The sequence below is a fragment of the Macaca nemestrina genome, chromosome 15 (genome assembly GCF_043159975.1).
Source record: "Macaca nemestrina isolate mMacNem1 chromosome 15, mMacNem.hap1, whole genome shotgun sequence".
Lineage (NCBI taxonomy): Eukaryota > Metazoa > Chordata > Mammalia > Primates > Cercopithecidae > Macaca > Macaca nemestrina.
In genome coordinates, this window is record NC_092139.1 from 34,744,317 (window position 1) to 34,766,423 (window position 22,107).

At 50.9% G+C, this 22,107-nt stretch overlaps 2 protein-coding genes across 8 annotated transcripts in view; one reads left to right on the plus strand and one right to left on the minus strand.

Annotated features, from left to right (window-relative positions):
* Positions 1-4,558, plus strand: part of LOC105496119 (proteasome inhibitor subunit 1) — a 46,898-nt gene extending 42,340 nt beyond the window's left edge. For 2 of the 3 annotated variants that reach the window (XM_011766234.3, XM_011766233.3), the window contains 3 exons: positions 92-145; positions 1,268-1,426; positions 1,982-4,558. In XM_011766234.3, coding sequence (XP_011764536.1) covers positions 92-145; positions 1,268-1,426; positions 1,982-2,033 — 265 coding nt within the window. In that variant the 3' untranslated portion in view covers positions 2,034-4,558. The remainder of the gene's footprint in view (positions 1-91; positions 146-1,267; positions 1,427-1,981) is intronic. The other variant, XM_011766235.2, reaches the window with a different exon arrangement.
* Positions 4,559-16,757: 12,199 nt separating this feature from the next.
* Positions 16,758-22,086, minus strand: LOC105496117 (transmembrane protein 74B). 5 transcript variants are annotated; one of them, XM_011766229.3, is made up of 2 exons: positions 21,547-22,086; positions 16,758-17,762 (listed from the first exon to the last, which is right to left on the minus strand). In XM_011766229.3, exon 2 carries the CDS (start codon positions 17,719-17,721, stop codon positions 17,023-17,025), a length of 699 nt encoding a protein of 232 aa, XP_011764531.2. In that variant the 5' UTR covers positions 17,722-17,762; positions 21,547-22,086; the 3' UTR covers positions 16,758-17,022. The 5 variants fall into 5 exon arrangements, with proteins under 5 accessions (XP_011764531.2, XP_011764533.2, XP_011764532.2 ...); XM_011766231.3 differs by having other exon boundaries at positions 21,314-22,085; XM_011766230.3 differs by lacking the exon at positions 21,547-22,086 and adding an exon at positions 21,018-21,164.
* Between the last annotated feature and the right edge of the window lie 21 nt (positions 22,087-22,107).

Sequence of the window (22,107 nt, forward strand, 5' to 3'; positions counted from 1 at the left end):
TGCCATGCCTGCAAGTGTGTTTGTGATCCCACATGTATCAGGTGCCTGGCTGCTCTGGGACTTGGCAGTAATTGTCTCTTGTTTGTTTCAGGTGTGATCCCCTGGGCCCATTTGCTGTCGGGGGAGAAGACTTAGACCCTTTTGGGTGAGTACTGCTGGGGAGGTGGCAGCGACACAACTTGCTTTTATGGCTTTTCAGCCCCAGTTCATCTTCTAATTTTAGAGTTTTCAGTCAGTCTCTTCCTTTGGGGTGGAGGAGGGAGTTGTTGCTGAGCGGCTGAGAAAGCACTGCCACATGCGCTGTCCCTCCTCAGCTAGAGCAGTGCAGGAGAGCGCTGAGTGTTGGCAGGGAGGTGAGCAAGCCCAGCAGGCAGCTCTTCTGCCATTTCCCGGTCCCCCTGCCCACCCTAGTTTATCAACTGTATAGTGAAGAGCAGATGGTGGGCCTTAGGGCAGCTCAGGGCTATTCAGAGATTACCCCACTTGATAAAGGGAGCCTCTGAGCCCCATTAGACTCTGGACGGTTCTTATCATGCATTCAACAAAGTTACTATAGCCTCTGCTCTCCACTCTCTTCCCTGAATGATTCCAACTAGATCTTAACCTCTGCCACAAAGTGACCCCAACTTCAGCATCTCATTCCTAGACAGTGGGGATATAACTAAGCAGTGACCTCAAAATTTGGGGAACCATCAGCTCATTCATCCTAGTTTGAGCACATGAGGTCAGGTCCATGGAACTCCATGAGGGACAGATGCTGTCAGGAGCCAGACTTAGGCAATCTACAGGCAGTCAGAAATTGCCCTGAGGCCCTTAAGGGAAAGAGCAAAAAAAACCAACATCACGAATTTTCTCAATGCTATTATTAGTCCTTAAACCTAAAGTAGCACCCTGCAGAACCTTGTGAGTGCATTGAAGTTGACCTTGGCAAGTTCTGGCTCTTGGTCTTGATCAAGTTGGCCCTCTTGGGTATAGGATAAGGCAGGGATCTCAATTTTGAGGAGCCCTACAGAACCAAAAGCACTGTGCAGAAGAACCAACCCCTGCAGAGCCAAAAGTACTCAGCTGTGAAGTATGCTCTTCGTATAGGCTTTGTGTTCTTGCCCTTGCCCACTTTTTGCTGGCTCTCAGGCAGCCATCCACATGTCTGCTTGGGCCATCCACATTAGACAACCCAGCCATTCTTGGTCCATTCTCACCTCCCTCACCTGTTCTCCAAGGGCAGTCCTTGCCACACCTGCTTACCCAACTTTTCTTCTTGCCTTAGGCATCGGAGAGGTGGCATGATTGTGGATCCCCTGAGATCTGGCTTCCCAAGAGCACTTATTGACCCTTCCTCAGGCCTCCCGAACCGGCTTCCTCCAGGCGCTGTGCCCCCAGGAGCTCGCTTTGACCCCTTCGGACCCATTGGGACCAGCCCACCTGGGTAGGTAGTCACTCAGGTATGCTGAGAAGTAGGACCTGATGGCAGCTTGGCTCAGTGTGGCAGCAACGAAGGTTTCTAGCCCCAGGCACACAGTTGCCGCTGCCTTCACCTGTTGCTGCCAGGAGAGTGGAGCCTCCTCCAGGGCCCTGCCTGATGTCTCCCTGGAGCCTTCTAGGAGCTCCCTATCCCTCAGTGCCTCTCTTTCCCCAGCTCCCCTCTGGGGAGGACTCAAAGTAGGAGGAGGAACTAACAGTTCTTGAAAGTTAAGTATGTGTCAGAAACTCATTGGATCCTTTCTTCAGCAGTCTTGGGTAGATAGTGGTGTCTACATTTTATAGATGCAGAAAGTGAGACCCTGAAAGATTAGGTAACTTATACCAAGTGGGGGAGTCAGTATTCAAACCCAGGCTGTCTGGCTCTTGAGTGCATGTTTTTAAATTCCTCACACCACCACATCATTTTGAAGGGCAGGTTCCCTCAGTGCAGGGTCACGTCTGCCCATGTCCCCCTGGTCTCTCCATCACTCCAACTCATCAGCCCCTCTTTCCATTCCAGACCTAACCCAGACCATCTCCCCCCGCCGGGCTACGATGACATGTACCTGTGAAGGCCTCAAGAATGTAACATCCCAGGCTTCCCTCCACTCTCCTGGAGCTGCCACTGCTGTCCCCATCAGCAACCATGTTCTTGCGGGCTGGGGGCAAGGGATTCTGCTCATATGTTTGCAGGCCGGCTGGGATAGCCTCCCCACCCCTTATCAGAGCCAAGACACCTGCTGCAGCTCTCCACCTAGCTGCGGATAGCTCCCAAAGAGAAATCAGTGTGTCTCTTTCACCACCAGCTCCTCCCCTTTCACCACCAACTCCTCCCCAATTCCCAAGGGAGACTCCGGCAACCTTCAGCAACATATATCCTCGACCAGATGCAGTGCTATAAGAACAGAATGCATTTTGGATGTTATTATTAAGAACCAAATGTCAATACAGAATTCATGTTGCCGGCTTCCCACTTTTCTTTTTACATTAATGCATAGCTCCTTCCATTTATGAGACTTTAGAGTTTGAGTTTCTGTAGGGCTGAATGACTCTTTTTCCTGCCCAGGGCCCATTCTTGCTTCTCAGGCACCTTCCGTTCATTAATTGCCATTGCTCCTGACATCACTAAGATGGGTCCCGATCTGGCTGCATGAATGGAAGTGAGTGACTGGAATCCCATAGGCCACAAGGATGACTTTCACAAGGGCAGGAACATTGTGGAAAGACTACATCATTCTGATGAGGCAAAATCCTCCAGCTCTTCCTGTCTGGGCCAGTTTTGTAGGTCCATCTATGCATGGGCAGCAGTAGTCAAAAAGCCAAGGAAAAAACAGCAGACCTGAAGGCTAATCTTATTTTTGCCAGTAACTTAGTGACTGACCCTAAGCAAGTCCCTTCTCCTCTTAGGGCCTTGTGCCAACCCTGTGAAATTGAAGGTGGCTTTCCTGCTCTAAAGCATTTTAATGTCTCATTCTGTGTTTGGTAACCCCTGTAAACTGGGGCAGAGGAAAAGAATGATGGTTCAAGGCCGTACTTCCCTTGAACCTTGTGTGGTTCTTGCCTAACTATGGTTTTTGGACCCCATGGGGCCCAGACCGAGCACAGGAGCATGGACTACATCTGAGTATGGTGTTGAACTTCGGGAGGAGCAGGGAGTCCTGTGCCTTGTGTCCTGGCCCACCTGACCTTTGGTGTTCTCCGGATCCTTTTCAGCCCGAGGCCTGACAGACGCGGGCAGTGATGAGCCCTGTTCTGGAGTGGAAAGAGCACGATAGAGCACCAGGCTAAGAGGCACAAGATCAAGGCGGTAGTCACTTCCGCTCTGCAGCTAGCATTTCAACCATATGTGGGTCCTTTCATTTCTCAGCTCCTTGGATTCCTTCCCCTAAATTAGGACCTATTATTTACCTGTAGGTAAACAAGCTACTGTAGCTCTTCTGAGGTATCTGCTGGGCTGTTTTCTGTAGCCTCAGATTGCATATCTTCTTAGCCTGAGAACAGGTAGATGAAAACTAAATCGATGCCTAGGCCCAGGGTCAGTCTCAGATGGAAGCTGGGCCTGGGTGGGGAGGCTCTCCTGCGCAACAACCTGGGTACTTCTGTCAGTCCCCATGGCAAGCAGTGATTTAGTAAAAGACCCCAGAGACAGGGAAGCCAACCACCTTGAAACCTTTAGAACATCTCTGCTTTGAAGAAAGACCCAGAGATCAGGCAGAGGTGCAGATTCAATCATTACTCATAACCTTTGAGAGCTGGCAAATGGGAGGAATGTTAGTTTTTGTTTTGGAATTGGAGCATACTTGCAACCAAAAGGACTTAGAGCAGTTTGCTCATAAAAACATCCTTTATTATAAAAGGAAGTATTTAAAGGATGATAAAGACCATCAGACAGAAGTGGGGAAGGTAGATAACTTTTAGGATCTTGATGTGAGGAAAAGATAAAATTTAAACAATAAATTTGCCACTTAGATTTTCTAGTAGCAAAGGTCGAAAAGATAGTCATATACAAAATTCTGTTTTCTGAAAACAGAAAATTGTGATTCATCTGCAGAATCAGCCATTTTCTGTGAGTTTCCTTGCATCAAGGACACTGAGAAACAGAGTCATTTTCTTTGGTGTTCTGTGGGAGGAAGTGAATAGAGCCTTTAGGAACTTCCTGGTCAAGCTGATGGTGCTTATTTTGGTCTGGGCCACTTCCCTCCTTCCAGTCATGAGTAATCATCAAGCAGGAGGTTGGAACGTTTCAGGTGTATATTTTGTAGAACCCAAAAGATTGGAGCCTTAACAATAAACATCAGCACTAAGTGACCTGTTCCTCCTTTTTTTAATAACAGCTTTATTGAGATATAATTTACAGACCCATAATTTACATACCTGTTTAAAGTATACAATTCAGTGGATTTAGTGTGTTCACAGTGTTGCACATCCACCACCATTTCTAATTGCAGAACATTTTCACCACCTCAGAAAGAAACCACACACCCATTGGCATGACTCCCCATTACCTTGCCCCCAGCCCCAGGCAACCACTAACATCTATCTCTAAAGACTTTTTTTGTTTTTTCTGGACAGTTCTCATAAATGGAATCACTCAATATTATGGCCTTTTGTGTCTGGCTTCTTTCATTTCATGTGATGTTTTCAGGATTCATTTATGCTGTAGCATGTATCCATGGTATGGATATATCACATTTTGCTTATGCTTTTATCAGTTGACGGACAGTTGGGTTGTTTCTACAAAAAGGCTATTATGAGTAATGCAGCCAAGAACATTTGTGTACCAGTTTTTGAGTTTTCAGTTGTTTGAGTTTCAGATGTTTTCAGTTCATTTGGGTGTATACCAAGGAGTGGAATTGCTGATTCACATGGTAGCTCTATATTCTACTTTGAGAGGAATTGCCAGACAGTTTTCCATGGAAGCTGTACCATTTTACATTTTCACTGGTAATTTATGAGGCTTCCAGTTTCTCCACATCCTCACCAACACTTGTTATTTTTCATGCTTATGGCCATCCTAGTTAGTGTGAAGTGGCATCTTATTGTGGTTTTCTCTTCCATTTTTTAAAAAAGAATTTTGACCTACACCACGCAAGGCAGAGACCAGAGTCAGTCCCCCTTGGGGAGCAGTCTATGGTTTTGATCATCACCACCTTGGGATGAACATGGCTGGTGAGCTGCAGAGGAGTTGATTAGACTTTTGGGGATGGTTCTGGGCTGGATGTGATACAGGGCAGGTTCTGTCTCTAGAGAAAGTTCTCATGACCTTTTCAGGTCTAATGAGATTCACATCATCACTTTGGTTTGGTTTGAAATTTCTTTGTTTATCCAGTAAATTACAAGTAGAATAAAGATCTAGTTCTAAATTGTCTTTTGGTGGTGAAGTGCTATAGACCATCTCAGACCATTTCTATGATGTACCAGCATCCCCTACATCTCACCTTCTCTTCCTTGGCTTGTCTCTTCCCCAATTCTTAAGAGTTAGCTGTGTTTCTTACTGCATTTGTCTCCTAAGTCATAAGCGCCTGTCAGCCTTCATTGTGAAGTCATGCGTCTCTCGAGACCGAAGCTCCGAGAATGTATTGTGCTCACAGTGGAGGTGGTGTGCCTGTGCTGGATGGTCATTAGTTGTTGACATGTAGTTAGAAAATAGGTAGCAAGTTCCACACAGCCTCACTCTTTGGAACCTTGTTTCTCCTATGGCCTCCCTTTCTACTGTCGTTAATAACATTCTGTTAATGATCCATTGCTCTCTTCACAGGAGAAAATTAGAATCTGTGGAGCAGTTTGTATTCTTTGTCACCTAAATTTGTCTACTTCTGTACATTTCCAATAAGGCTCCACCAGGGCAAGGGAAGATTCCCCACATGTGTATCCCCAGCTGTTTCTGTCATAAAACTTGTATGTGTATAAACCACTATTGACTTTTTGTACCAAAGGAGATACTCAAAGACAGACATCCAAGTCCCCAGCCCTTTATTGCCCTTGGGATACCACGAGGCACAGATATAGGCAGCTGCTGTGTGGCTCTGGAGTTCCTAATTCCCAGATTGTAGCAATGAAGATGTGATCCTGTTGCTCTCTGGACCATAATCTTTTTGGTTACAAAAGGTAAATTTCTGTTTACTGCAGCTGAGCCCCAGGACTAATGCGTCACTGCATTAACCCGAGGACACATGCACCAAGTCACTGCAGCCATGCTTGGTCCTGAATCTGTCCTGGAGGGTGGGTCAAAAGGCAAGTATGGCAGGTAGGATGGTAGGCAGGGAGGGGTGGCAGGGCCTAGCTGACTGAGGACAGACCCAGCAACAATAACAGGAGATTTGAACACAGCACAAGTGGCAGTGCCTGTGGGAGGCGCAAAGTGGAAGGCCCAGCCCCTGCTTAGAGGAGCATGAGGCTGACGGTGCAGTGCAGTAGAGGACACTGGATGGCCATTTGAACAGCTGCGCTCCAGATGAGCCACCTAAGGTGAGTGTTGTGAGAGTCACCATGGGTTTAGAGGGACAAGGTAGTGAGAGGATGCTGCTGACGCAAACAGTTCTCCATGAGATTTGTGTACACTTAAAGTGTGAGAAGCTCACATGTACTGTCTTTTTCCTTTACATGAATATCAAGTACAAAGAATTGAGTCAGTCAGTCCTCTTGGTTAATGGCACATTAGAACTCTGATTTGAAGTTTTCATTGATTTTGCCCCCAGGATCCACTCCATTCCTTTGCCCCCATGGGTCACTCAAATGTGTTTCATGTATCTTTTAAAATTCAGCACCTTTATAGCATACATTATATCTTCAAATCATAACCATAATGAGGTGTTATCCCCATTTCCTATACCAGAAAAAGAAAGGATTGGAAAGGTCCAGTAATTTGCTCAAGGTCAAGCAGGAGTCTCAGACTCTGTCAAGCATGGGTTACTCACAGCCTTCCCTTTGTCAGTGTGTGGCCATCCTCATCTGCAAAGTGAGCACCACTCCTATCTGCAGGATTCTTGCAAGATCCAACCAAATAATGTGTCTTATTAACAGAGAGTTGGGGCTCGGTGGGTGCTTGCTGCAATTGTTACTGAAGTCATATGGGTAGGTAAGGGTGGGACTCAAGGACAAGAGAGGAACCTTGGAATATCCCCCGGTGCAGGAAATAAGCATTTATCTGGTGCACACAGTGTGCTAGGCTTCTCCTCATCGCATGTAGTACCCCTGACAACCCCAAGGTAAACAACAACTAGTGGCATTAGTTGAGATGCTGCACATACCCCCTGGGGTGGCAGAATCATGATTGGAACCCATGTCAGTGCTCTTTTCAGTAGAACTGCTGTACCCAGACCTCACATCCTCTCTAGGTGAGGTGCATGGGTCCCTGGGCAAAACCCATTCCAGAAGCTGGGAAACCACGTCAGGACTTGTGTTCTTCATAATCCCCAGGATGGTCAGGAAGGCTCCTCAGTCAGTCCTGTTTGCACAGCGTGCCTTATGCTCCTGAGTACTTCCACCTGCAGCCACAGTGCCCAGAGCACGTGGTTAGGAGGAGTATGTGAAACCACCTGCACAACCTTCATTCCACAGAGGAAGAAACAGGCTCAAGAAGCCCATATGTGACGGGGAGCTCCTAAGAGGCTTCCCTGGGCCACAGGAATGGGCTCAGACTCTGCGCAGGGCTCTGTCACCTGGCCCCATGTGCTGCTCACCTCAGCCTTCTGAGTTCAGTAGGACGGCAGCTACTCTTCCCTACTGACAGGTGAAAAAGCAGGTCCACAGCTGTTGAGTGACTTTCCCAAGGTCACACAGACCACAAATTGTGGCTCCAAGGCATTTCCAGTGAGCACTGCCCAATTCAGTCATGGAGGTCCCTGAGTGACAAAAATATGAGGGACCCCTTCTTTCCCCGTCCCAGTTCCCGCAGCTAGGCTGAGAAGAGGAAGGTGCCATACAGGTTCAGCACCCTGGTCAGCGGCCAGCCTCCCTAAAGGCGCTGGAGGAGGCGTTGGGAGCTAGGTCAGGACAGTGTCTGCTGCTTCCTCACCCAGGATGGCCCACTCCTGGGGACAGGCAGGCATCCTGAGAGGAGGGGGTCTGGACCTAGGTTTCTTGCCACCCAATACAGAGCCCTGCCCTCTCCTCCTTCAGAAGGAAGCGTGGGAGCAGTTCCATCATCTAGGTTTCTTGGTTCTCAGGACAGAAATTCAAGTGAGAAGCCTATGAAGAGAAGGATGGCCCAGGGGCCCTCAGCCATGGTGGCCTTGGACAAGTTTGGCTTTCCCCATCTGTAAAATGTAGATAAGGATGGACCCACCTCCCCAAGATCCTGCCTGTGAGAGTCCATGACTAAGTGGGCCATGGGCTGGACTGAGTTCAGTGCTCCCCTAACCTGCCCTCCTCCTCTTCCCCACAGAGCTTCCCAATTTACATGTAAACCATGGGCATCAAAGTGACAGCTGATAGCCCAGGTTCGCCCACAAATGTGCTCTGACTGGCTGCATTTTATTAAATTTGAAAGATGCATGATGGCAGCTATTAAATTTGAGTTTTGACTCTGTTCTTTACCAGTGGTGTGACCTTCGGCAAGTCACTTAATCTGGCTATGCCAAAGCATCCTCATATGTCAAATGGAGGTAGTGATAGGACCCCTCTATAGGATTGTTGTGAGTTTTAAGTGATCCAGTACATGTAAAGACATAGATGAGGGCTTGGCACAGAGAGAACACTATTGTTTAAAAATTGGGTGACTTAATGTGTGTAATAAGTAACTGGTTCATTGCAGTGTACAAACATGAAGTGTTTTCTTTTTATCCAGCTGACATCTATCAAATACTCCTTTCTTATCTCAACATCTTGGGCCCAGCCAGTAACTAACTGGGCACTTTGGTTTTCAAACTCAGTCCAGCCCAGCTTAAACTTTCCAACTCCCAAACTTCCAAGAGGTGGTCTCTGGCTTCTTCTGAGGTTTCTTGCTCCTCCAGTGTGGTGGGTGAGGGGGAGGAAGGGAGAAAAGTAAAGTTTCTTCAGTGGCCATGATGATGTTGGTGAGAGGAGATTTTTTTTGTTTGTTTTTTTAAGTAACAAAGTCTCTGTTGCCCAGGCTAGAGTGCAGTGGCATGGTCAAAGCTCACTGCAGCCTTAAACTCCTGGCCTCAAGTGATCCTCAAGATGGAGTCTTGCTATGTTGCCCAAGCTGGTCTTGAACTCCTGGCCTCATGTGATCCTTCCGCCTCAGCCACTGGAGTAGCTGAGATTACAGGCACAAGCCACTATGCCTAGCTACGGGTGTTCTTACTCTAATTCATACTAGGGTTTTGGGTTTGGTTTGGTTTGGTTTGATGCTGGGGTTTTTGGTAGACTATATGGATAATTGGGAGGGGGGGCGGATGGTGAGTGCTTTGTCCTGGACCCTCAGAGAGGAGTGGGGACCTCTGTCCTATCTAAGAGGCTCACAGCCCATCTCTTTGATGTAGTATGCTGGGCTGCAGTCACCTATGCCACCCACAGCTCAGCCTCCTCTCACCTCGCTGCATCAGTGCTTGGAGCCCCAGGAACACTGGGGTCCTCTACCTACCTACAAGGGCCTTAGGACACTGCGAGGGGAGGTAGGACTGTCCCTCCTCCTCCCTAATCCCCAGTACCACCATCCCTTCAAGTCAGCATGGGCTGTTCCCACGGGGGCCTTCCCACCTCAGGAATTCTCTGGTCAGAAATAGACCTCATCTTCATGTTCACAAATGCTTCTGAGCTCCAGAAGATAAATTTCAAGCCCTCTCAAGAATACCCTCCTTACATTTTTCATCTGTTCAGTGCAGTATCTCCAAAACCTAGCACAGAGTGCTCAAATCTTTGTTAAAAGAATGAATAAAGGGTGCTTGGATGGGTAACACTCAGGTGGTCCACAGGCCCTGCAGCTTAGCCGTGCAGCTGGGAGGCAGGCATCAGTCCCCTTCTTAAGTGATTTAGTAAGTCCTGGACAGGGCGAAGGGTGTGGAGGTCTGGTCCCAGCAGGTGGCATCTCATTGGACACTCCCTTGTCCTCAACCACCATTCTCAGGCAGCGGGATAATCCCTTTCAGCATTCTTTTACCCACACAAAGGTCCAGCAGTCCAGCTGCTCTTGAAAATTCAGGAGTTCTGGTAACCCTGAGCCCATCCACCACAGGGCGTCAGCCAGCCGGAATTGAAGCAGACCTCCCCTTTAATCCTGCTGCTGTCACAGCCACCTGCTTAGTTTGTTACTGTCACCTGCCGAGCCCTGCAGGCATTTGCACTTGGGTCCCTGCTTTAATCTGATGAGGAAGGGTGGGGACTGTCAGGAGGAGAGTCAGCAGTAGTAACAACTCTCCTGTGGGTGCCTGACCCCCATGAGTGACTTCAATAAAATGAAATGCGGACACAAAAAGGAATCAAAAAGAGGAATAGGGGGAGATTGGAGGAAGAGAAGAAAGATGAGATGGGAGAGAAATGGCTTTTGCTAAATGCCCTTGGCCCTAAGTCAGTACGGGCCCAGACACTGAGCCACCCGGGAAGAGGTTGGCATGGAAGCTGCCTTCTTCCTCTGCCCTCCCTGCTCCCCTGGGGCCAGCTTTCCTTCCACTCAGTAACCTCCCCGTCAGCCCAGGAGAGCAGCAGCCGCCACCTTGAGCTTGGTGCCTCAGAGTCCAAGTAGGGACAGGTTGTTGAGATGAAGTGCCTGGAGTTTGAGGTCATGTCCTCTGGCTGCAGCAGGATCTCTGAGAGAAGGGCTGGGGGTACTGGAGTCCACAGTCCCATGGACGGGCCTCCCCAGTGCCAGTATCACCCCTAAAGTGCATGACATCAAAAGATTCTTCTTGCCACACACATCTGCAAGCAATTATAGTGGCTGACAGTGACCTCTCTCCATGTGCTATACATTGTCTCTATGTGAACTGAGTCTTCATAATAGCCCTGTGACTTCAGTACTGTGGTTGTCCCCATTCTATAGATGATGAAACGCTGAGGCATGCCCTTCAGTATGCCTCATCCCACACTCCAGCCCAGAATGCAGACCTCCCTTCCACCCCCGGCCACCCCCCTCCCCACCGCCACTAACCCGTCCCCCACTACCACCACCACAGTGCATGCCAGGCTGTGTAGGCCTCTGAGCCTCTGCTTATGCTGTTCCTCTGCCCTGAGTGCCTTTCCTTCTCTCCACTCTCTCTTCACACTGGTACTGCCTCATTGTTTTAAGATTCCCATTAGACACACCCTTCTTTCCTGGAAGAAGGGTGACGCTTTCTGACCCCAGTTCAATCAGATCTCTCCTCCACACACACAGCCCACTGTGCATGACCATCACAGCAGCAATCACTGCCCTGTTTCCCAGACAGCCTGTGACCAACTCAAGAGCAGGGTCTGTGTGTACCCTACAGCGCCTAGCTCAGGGAGGAATGCAGATTGTGTGTGAATGAATGAATGAACAAACGAACATGAATAGCTAACATCAAGCAATTATGGGGTGCCAGGCACCGTGCTAAGTGCTTTACAGGTATCATTTTATTTTCTGCTCACCACAGCCTTATGGGGAAGGCACTGTTATTAGCACTACCCTTTTACAGATGAGGAAACAGGCTAAGAGGCATTAAACTACAACCAAGCATCCAGGCAGTCCCACTCAGCTGACGGACCATCCTCAGTGCACCTCCTCTGTAAGGGACTCTGCCTCTGACAAGCCCTCTGAGATTTGAGTAGGGAGAAAGCTCAGAATCACTTGGCCCTCTGGGAGGAGGAAGATGGTCATCCTGCAACCCTCTGCACCATTTAGGTGTCCTGGTCCTGTCCCTTTGCTCATGGAACAGCTTGATCTAGAAGAGAAATAATGTGGCAAAGAGGGTTTTTGGGCCAAAGACAAGAAGATACCACACGGCCAGGGTTGTTACTGTCTTTAGCCAGGCTCTGGCCATTGGGACATTGGCTCCCCTCAAAGCGGGGATTGGAAGCTTGGGGAGTCTCTTGGCTAAAGCCTACCCATCTCCACTATGCTCCATCCCTAAGATATCCAACACCTGACCAGTAGATGCTAACATACCTTCACTGACAAGAAGCTCCCTACCACTCCAGCCCAGATCTCAGCAAGTTTCTCTTTCTCTAGCTGAAATGTACCTCCTGGGGACCATCAAAAGGAGTCCATTCTCCAGGAGAGACCAGCAGGCCCAGATGGAGGGCCTCCCTGACTTTGTGAGTGCTTCCTGACAGAACCTGACACAGAACCCCATTTCCTGTGGCTTCTTAATAATGCCTCCCTTCCCCCCCCTACTCCTGCCCCTTCAAAGCTCTCCAGACCCAGAGTACCAAGCTCTCAACTTCGGAAAGCCCTCTGCTTGTGTTCTCTGATCCCCTAGCTTTCAGAGAAGACAGAGTGGGAAGGTTTCCAATTTTCCTGTGGTAGACCAGAGAGATGGAGTCATTTGCCTAAAGGCCCACAGGGAGAAGGGGTGACCAGCAGGACCTAGTTCTCCTGGTTCCCAGCCCAGGACCACACAGTCCCCTCCAGAAATGCCAGGACAGAAATGCTTCTGGACATCTCTCCCCATCCTGCTAAGGGTGCGGGGAGCAGGAAGAATACAGAGAAACCAGCTTCACCTGGGGAGGAGAAACTTGATTGTTGCTGTGAGGTTGGCATCCTGGGAACTGCAAGGCCTATGGCTGGTGGAGAAACAGAAAATATCGTCAATCATCCAGAGGATGTCCTGGCTTTACAAGATAGGTGTCCTTGGCCTCTGGGCTAGGTCGGACAAGAGAAAGCTCTGTGTGTGTGTGTGTGTGTGTGTGGGTGTGTGGGTGTGTGTGTGTACGTGCATGCGCATGTGTGTGCTCATGCACATATGCACGTGTGTGTGTATAGATATGTACATACAGGGAGGACATTTTAAAGAGAATCCCAGGGAAATTAATGCTTATTCTCAAGGAAGGGAGCAATAATGGTGGAATCTCAGGCAGCTGGCGTTTTTGGCTGGGAGATGCCTGAGGTAAGTGAGTAGATGTGATCATGGATACTGGGGTTCTAAAGGGCCAGGCCTGGGCACTCAAGGTCCTTGGATGGGAAGAATCCAGTTGGTTTATCTCACAGGCCCCTAAACACCCAGAAAATGTCTCCCAGGTCTAGCTGGCACCTGGCTATGTCCCAACAAGTTTGGGGGAGAAGGGTCTTCATGAGGGAGACCCCTCTAACCCTTCCACATAAAGCCCTACCAAGGCCCAGGGAGAGGAAGGCAAATGGGTTCCCAAGTTCCCAGCTGCAGGGTCCAGTGACAAAATCTGCGCCTTTGAGGCATGTGATCCTTTGCACAACTGATCATCACCCCTAGAGAGGGCTCCAGGAGTTTGAGAAGGAGCCATGGGCCTTCTGGGTCCTGCATATGGCTCTGCAGCACCGGCAGGTATAGGAAGCTTTTGTTACATGTATTCATCCACTCATTCAACAATGAGCACCTATAATGTGCCAAACATGTTTCTAACACTGGGAGTACAGCAAGAACCAGTTAGACCTAAATTCCGGCTTTCATGGAGCTTGCAATCCAGTAGGGCAGGTCGTGGGTGGGAAAGACAAGTACAAGGCTCAGCCTGCTGGGTCGTGATTAGTGATCAGAGAAAAATAAGGCCGCGAAGGAGAAAAGGGAATGAAGTGGGGTGGGGTACAATTTTAAATATGGTGTTCAGCAAAGGCTTCACTGAGGAGGAGATATTTGAACAAAGCCCCTAAGGAGGTGAGGGAGTGGGCCTTGCAGATATTGAGGGGAAGTACCTTCCAGGCAGAGGAAACAGCACGTCTGAAGTCCCTTGGATGTGAGCGTGCCCAGTAAGGTTGAGGAATGGTCAAGAGGCAAGTGTGGCTGGGGTGAGTAAGCAAAGGGGTAAGGGGTGAGAGATAAGGTCAGAGAAGCACAGGGGCCCAATTGCTTAAGGCCTTGTAGGCCGGTTTGGGGTTACCTGAAGTTTATGCAGTCCGGGGGGGGCATCTTCAAGATAGATAAATCAATTCAGGGCCTTGGAAGGGGCTTGTGGAGAGAGGCCCGGACACTTAAGCTTTGCCAGTCTTGCTATAAATCTGCCACTGGTTGTGGTGAGAATTTTGGCTTTTGCCTGGAGAGGGAGCCATAGGAGAGTTTTGAGCAGAGGAGTGGCATGACCTGACCACCCTCTGGCCTTCCTCTGGCTGCTGAGTGGAGGATGAACCTGGTGGTGGGGCGGCGAGGAGGGGAGGAGAAGCGGGTAAGAGAGTAAGCCAGAACACCAGTGAGCAACCCCGGACTGGCAGGTGACAGCCGAGGGTGGACAGCGATCAGATTCTGAAAGTGGAGCTGACAAGATGTGCTGATCTGGGATGTGAGGTGTGATAGAAGAAAGGCAGAAGGGTTGGCCACAGCGTTTGAGGCCTAATCCAGCTATCCCCAGTTGAGGTGGGGAGGGACAGCATCATCATTCCTGGACCTTATACTATGCAGTTCTCCATTTTATCTGTAATCTGCACCACCACCCTGAGGCAGAGCTTTCGTTAAACCCACTTCACAGATAGAGAAATCCTGACTCAAAGAAGTGGAGTAACTTGCCCAAGGTCACACAGCCAGTAAGTGGCAGAGCCTGGATTCCAACTTTAGTCTTACCAATTCCAAAATCGGTATCTGTTCTGATGCACCAGGAGAAGCAAGGTTTGGGGCCCTAGGAGCGGGTTGGTGGGAGGGGCGGTTGCTGGAGGAGAGGCACATTTCAGTAACCACAGGGGCCCCTGGGATGCTGCAAAGAAAGTTCTCAGCACCCTACTCCGTGTTCCTAATCACCTCCTTCTTAAACCTGTTTCTGATCCACCAGCTGGCAGATCTCAGCTGTAATCATGGGAAATGTTTTTGTCATCTCTCAAGCTTTCTTAATTCACTGACAAGGTAATAACTGCCTTGGTCCATTATACACATTTTCTAAAGGAGTTTCAACATTAGAATGCAAAGCAGACTTCTCTGCCTTAGAAAAACCTGAGATTCCTGGGATTTAATCATCAAACAGATTTAGCCCCTAAATCTGTTTGATGATTAACATCAAACATTTCATAAGAAAAAAACAAATGGCAATGTGACCAGCGTGTCCAGGCCACCCAAATGTGTCTGATTTCTCCCCTAAGTAAACTCGTTGCATTTAAACTGATATGAACTGATGGTCCCAGATGCATTCACTCAACAGGTATGACAGATCATTAGTATCCAAATGAGTCTGCCACCATCACAGTAATCCATATGACTTGGTTGATATTTTTATTATTATCATTATGGGTTGAAAAGCCTTAGCCCATGATTTGGGATGTCCAATCCTCTGTAGTTTACTTAGAACAGCTCATGCCACGTTCTGTGGCTGTGCCTGCTTGGAGCCTGGGAGAAAGCGACACAACAGCGGAAGCCTAGGACTTGTCAGTATTTTACCATCTTGGAGCTTTGCTCTTTTCAAACCACACCCCTTCAATACCACAACAAAAATCTGGGAAGCCAAGATAAACAACCCTTGTCCCTTCCAGCCTTCCTCTAGCTCTCAGCTCTTGGTAAAACCTACCAGTAGGAGCAGATATTTGATCTGTCATAGAAGCTGTGATATTACACTCCCCAGATGTTCAACTCACTGGACTGAAGGCTCAAGTTACAGCTCATCAGGGCCTCTCTACCCTACAGACTCCATGCCCACCCCACCCTCCCATCCCCAAGAAACAGGATCCTCGGCCCATGTGGCCAACTGAGATGGAGTAAGTAGGACCTACATTGGGCAGGGGATTCACTAAAATGACTCCTGTAGGGTCTCTACACCAGTGGCTTAGAAGGCATGTGCTCTCGAAGCCCTCTGGGGCCATTCAGACTGAAGGATGCCTCCCCACAGTCCTCAAACACCTATGTCTTCTTGCCCCAGGGCCTACTTCCTTTCCTTATCAAGAGTTTAAAGAGAGTCTGCAGGAACCTAGAAACATTTCATAAGAAGAAAACAAATGGCAATGTGGCCAGCATGTCTAGGCCACCCAAATGTGCCTGATTTCTCCCCCGAATAAACTGTGGCTTCACTTTACTACTATATGGGGGAGATTAAGGTTACAAATTCAACATAAAAAATTTTTTTTCCTGCTATCCAAATAAGGTCAGGAGCAAGAGACATACTATTGAGGAGAAGGTGATCAAGGCCTGCATCATGCCCACAGAAATACAATAAAGCCCTCACCCTTTCCTGTGTAAAAGATCCTTCTTGCCCAAAGAACTGGGGAATATTGTGCACTTGGCTTTGTAAAAATGTGTCACTGCAGGAAATTAGACCCCAAGATGAAAACCAGGCTGTCGCAAACTTTGAACTGAGCCCAACCCCACCAGGGAGCTCTTTCCTGAGACCATGAGAGCTGCTGGCTGTGGTGGTTCCTGAAGTCAGGCCAGAAAGTGGCAGGGAGAATGGTTAGTGCCTGGTGGATGCCTTCCTCCCCTGGAGGGGTGACTGGAGACAGAGACTGGGTTCCCATTCCCAGGGAAGAACTAGAGGGACCTCAGGGGTCATCCAGTCCAACCCCCTCACTTGAAGGCAGGGCAACTGAGGCCTGGTGAGGGTAGGATCACAGTTTAGTCAGTGGGGGTACTGGGGGTCACTCTGGTGCTGACTTTTCCCCTCATCATGAAGCCACCTCCCACCTTAGATGGTCAGGGTTGAAAGGGACCCCTCAACACCCTCACTCAGCCGATAAGGACAGAAGAGGTCCCTCACTCCCAAGGCATGAGGGAACGAGATGGGCAACCTTTCAAACAGCTCCCGGTCTTCAGAAATGCCAAGAAACCTCATCCTCCAAGAGCAGCGGTTTCCAAACTTTTGTATTTTTAGCAGCAGAAGCCATCCTCCAAACAAAACCGTATGCAAAACCTCAGCTACAAAACAGACCAGTGGGCTGCTTGCCCATGTGGGGCATGGGCTGGGCGCCGAGCTCTCCCTCCAGTACCCAGTACTTCTTCCACAAGCCCTTATGTGAGCTCAGTTGGAAACCCCAGGCCTTGGCGGGGGAGCGGGTGTGGGGAGATCTTGTGGCACTGGAGCTAAAGCAGCCAGATAAGGTGGGAGTACTTAAGACCTCTGGAGGGTGTGGCTAGTCTCTGAGACCTGGACAACTTCATTCTCCACCAGGGCCTGGCCCCCATCCCCATTGAGCTGTCTCATGCGCAGGTTAATGGAGCCATAGGTCTTCCTGGAGCCCCTGCCGGGGACGAAGGTCCTCCGGCGGTACAGCTCGCCCTTGCACAGGGAGACCATGAGCAGCACCGACAAGAGCATGCCGCCCACCGTGAGCAGCCCCAGGCCTGCGATGATGCACTTGTCCAAGTGGGAGCCTAGGCGGGCGTAGTACATTTCTAGTCGTTCCATCTCTCGCGCTGTCACTGTGTCCGGATTGACTCGAGCCTCACGGGGGATGGCGTATGCTGTCACCACCAGAAGAATCCCACTCACCAGGAAAACAAGGGCGGAAACAAAGCCATAATCCACCGGGCGACTCACGGGCTCCAGGCCTGGCCCCTCCTCTGAATGCAGGGACAGATCATCCCGCTGGGATCGGGGCAGTGAGGAGACACCCCCAGAGGGATTGGGTGAGCTGCCCAGTCTCGTGTTCCCAGGGTTCTGGAAATGGGTCTCGTGCTCCTCTGAGGAGAAGCAGGCATTCTCCACACCCTCCCTGGATGGGGCCACCGGGCCCAGGGGAGCTGATCTCCTTGGGGCTTGAGGACCATTGCTTAGTGTCTTCAGTTCCAGACCAGGGGGAGATGCCATTGGGAAGGAGGGCCCCAGCTCATCCCTTGGCCCCTTGGCAGCTGGAAGAGAAAACAGAAAGTCAGTTGAATGTAGCAACCTCTCCCTGTTGTGGAGGACATCACACCAGTCCCCAAGCACATGAAGGTGAGTCAGGCACAATTCCCACTTGGGGGTGTCTGCCAGACAGAGGGGAAGACAGGGAATAAGACAATGACAGAACAGTGTGATCCGGGCCCAGATCCCACTCCACCACCAGCTGGGGTATGGCTGTGGGCAATTCACTAATCCTGTCTTGGCTTCGGTTTCCCCACCTATAAAATAATCCTACTACTCCCCTCTAGTTCACAAAGCTGGAGTAGGATCGAGATAACCTATGCAAAGTGCTCAGAACCCTGAGTGCTCAGTGTTAGCGATGAGCTCCTATTACGATGGAGGGAATGTAGATAGCGTGAACATCAGGCTCAAATCCCAGCTTCACCACTTGAGCTTGGGCAAGTGATGTGACCTCTCCAGATTCGGTCTTCTTCTTATCTGTAAAATGGTAATGAATAAAATGCCTCCCTCATAAGGCTGTTGTGAGGATTTCATAAAATAGTGCATGCAAGACCCTGGCCAGTGCAATCCATGAACCTTGTTGTATGAGGGAAGGATGACAGAGGTGGGGGAGGGGGTAGAAATGCAGAAGTTGTGGGAACAGAGGAAGGGAAGTTTCTGGGAGTTGGTGGCATTTGAGCCAGATCTCAGAAGATGAATTGGATATTTCCCAGCAATGGAAGGTGATGAGGGCATTCTGGAAAGGGGAACAGACTGCCTCAGAGGCCAGCTGGGGCCGGCTCACAAAGGACTCTGAAAGCCAGGCCAAGGAGCCTGAGAGCCATGCGAGCTGAGGAGCTGGAGCGGGAAGTGCTGACATCTGCCTCGGCTTCAGAAGAAAGGAGGACTGATGGGATGGGAGTGGGCAAAGTGGAGGACGGGGGTCCAGCAAGGAAGCCAGCAGGTTGGGGATGGCATGGCTGAAAGGGCCAAGAGGAAGGGGCAGACTGGAGAGCCATGACTAGGTCAAAGCCAAATGCTTTTATGTAAACAAAAGGGTGGGGACCTGGACTAGGACCACAGGAGGGGAACCAGGAGGGAGAGGTGAGAAGAGGGACACTGTCTGTGCTGCAAAAGGACTTACCCCACCCAAGAACCTGAACACACACCCACCCAGACACAGACAGCACATGTGCATTCCCGCTGAAGGATACTGACTGACAGCCCGGGGACCATATTTGGCTGACAGAAGTTTTGCTTTGTTTTGTTCCTGGCCTGTTCATTTGTTTTTGGTGAATTAGCAAAAGATTTTAGATTTTACATTTTAAATGTTGGATTCCTGGCTTCTCCTGCAAAATGAAAGAATCTGGCCACCTTAGGCCCCCGTTCCCTTATAACACTCACCTGGAGTTGGCAATCGGGGCTCTTAGATCTAGCCTCTCCCTGGCAGGTCCTACCTCAGCCCCCTTCCTTGCCTGGCATGTGTCATTCCTGATCCACAGCAGAACTGCATCATTCTTTGTATATACTGATGGCCTGAGGGCACATGCACATACACTCAGAGCCCTAGGCACACAAGTCCACGGACTACAGAGACCCCCAGGTGCAAAGTGGCTCGCATGCTCCAGTGTGTCTACACACACATACATGCACACACACATGATTCTCTGCATTCTCATGTTGGAGTTTATTCTCCAGTGCACTGTGGTTCTCTCTCTGTCTCTCTCTCTCTCTCTCTCTCTCTCTGTGTGTGTATGTGTAAATATGAGCAAATGAAGTGAGGATGAATGGAATGAATGAATGAAACTCAAAGAGCCTCAGTGCAGGAAGACATGTTTTTCAATCTTTCTGACCTTCCTGTCAATATGGACTAGCCTCAGACACCTCCTCTTAGCACATATAGGGCCTTTCATGTGAGTACAAAGCTCCTTTCCCTTTACAACCCGTTTCTATCACTACATCTCTCTTTCCAGAGTCCCATTTTAGTAAATGTTTACCAAGCACCTACTAGCTGTTAAGCCGTGTACCCGACACTTCACGCAGGAGTATCTCATATCACCCTCCCCAGCCCCACGATCCGGAATTACTGTCTCCATTTACATGGCCAAGATCCCATGGCCTGTATGGGAGGGTGGGACAGGAATTGAATGCAGGTTCCCTAAGAATTATTATCACGTACAAACCTGCAAATTCATACCCCTGTGCTGGTGGCATCACTCCACCAGCCTTCCCTGGCTCTGCATCCCTCACTCAGACCCTTCATGTTATCTGGCTGTTTAACAGCAACCGTCAGCACCTTGAGAGCAGGGATAAGTTTCAATTCCATCTGGGTCCCCAGCCTGGGGCCAGACTCCTCTTACTTTCCAGTGAATAGACAGAAAAAAAAGATGTGTTTGTTGGTTGGCTTTTTACTCTTAGCACCAAAAACATTTTCCTGAGTGCCCAGCCACAAACAGGTACCAGCAGTGGGTGCCATGTGGGTGCTCAGAAGTGGCCCCCAACCACACCCTCAGCACCTTCCACCCAACTCAGCTCCTGGAGTGGCCCAGGAACCCCTTTCCCAGACTGACATGTTGATGCCTCCATAACCTGGAAGAAATCTGGGGCTCCCACATTCTGGGAGCAGGGCTTTCCTTCATGCTGCAGGACCCCAAAACTTTTTTCTTAGGATGCCACAGTGAAAGGGCAGAGAAAAAAGAGGATTCCTCTCACCCAGAGTTAGGACATCTCTCTGTTTCATGCACAGGTTCAGAGATACTCACCAGTTACACAAAGGCCGTGCCCAATTACCCAAACAGAAACAGAAACACACCAACTGACACAGCTGCTCCTGCCCACCGTTCACACCCCACGACCCCACCAGTCACTAATTTCATCTGCAGTCAGACAGGTCCTGAAAGGAACACTCCAGTTCCACACTCACTCCCCCAGCAGCTGTTCCCACAGCAGTACCCACAGACACCCAGAAGCCACGTAGTGTGACCCTCAGATCTTCCAGCCACACGATTACCCATACCCTGGGAGGGGGCAGGACTGGTCACACGCACGCGCGAGTACACACACACACACACACACTCTCTCTCTCTCTCTCTTAAGTGCCCCTGGGAGTAAGATTCAAGCCAGATCCACCAAGACCCGCAGGGGCCCAATACCCCACCCATCGCGCGCACTGACACCCGGAGAGAGGGACGCACAGCGGCTGTGGATGAAGCTTCACAAAACCCAATCGATAGACACACGCACGAGTTGTACACAAAGCCTTGGGGCGCGTAGATACGCACACGCAGGTCCACGCTGTTGTACCCAAAGTTGCGCGCAGAAAGCCCCAGCACGCCGGCTGCCCACTGCGCCCGCTCCCGCCGGCCCGTAGTCCACACCCCCTGCTCCTGCCCTTGACCATAGGCGCGGGCCAGGGCAGGCCGAATCGGACCAGGCGGAGGCCCGGGGAGGCCGGGTCCCCTGGCCGCATGTCCTTCGGCGGGCCGCGAGGTCAGGCTAACTGTCCTTCGCCCCCACTCCCCGCCCCCGGCCCTCGGCCTCCAGCCGCCCCCCGGCAGTCCCCTCTCCGCGTGCGTACCTGTGCCGGGCCTCCCTCCCTGCCTCCCCACGCGGGGGCGAAGGGCGCCCGGCGGGCGAGGGTTCGTCCTCCCAGTGCCCGTCCGCCTTCCTGCAGCCGGCGTCCGCCTGCGGGTGTCTCTCCTGCGGCGCAGCCCGGAGGGCGCGGGCCTGGCCGCCAATGCCTCGCCCTCCCGGTCTCCCGGCCCCTTCCCGGCCCGGCCCGGCCCGGAGCAGCTGCCGAGGCGCACGTACCTGCTTGCGCCGCGCGGAGCTGTACGGCGGCGGTGGCTGCCGCTGGGGGGGGGATCCAGGGACAGAGGGACAGGAGAAGGGGCGGGGGCCGGGGATCGCCGAGCGCCGCGGAGCGAGCTCCGCCCGCAGCCGGCGAGGACGCCCGGAGAGTTAGCACAGAGAGGGACTGGAAGGCGTGTGATGGTCTGGGGTGAGGGTGCGGGGGCTCCAATCCATCGTCCTCCCCTCCCCTCCAGGCAGATCTGGATCGCCAGCGCCTGGGCTTAGTGAACTGGGGCTTCGAGCCCGCGGTCCCCGGGCGTAGGGGCGGGGTGGGCGGGGGGTGCTGGAGAACACCCCTCCCCCGCCGCCTGCCTCTCCACACCACTGGAAAGCCCCTATTGCCCCAAGCCCAGGTGCCTGCCCCCTCCTCACTCCCACTCTCCCACTTCCCCTTCCCCCCACCCCCCACCCCCCACAGCCCCCAGGTAGGACCCCGGGTCCTCCCTGAGGTCCTTAGGTCGGGACAGTCTCCTCTGGCGCTTGCGGCTCCATGGCTCAAGGGCGCCACCTGAAGGCTGC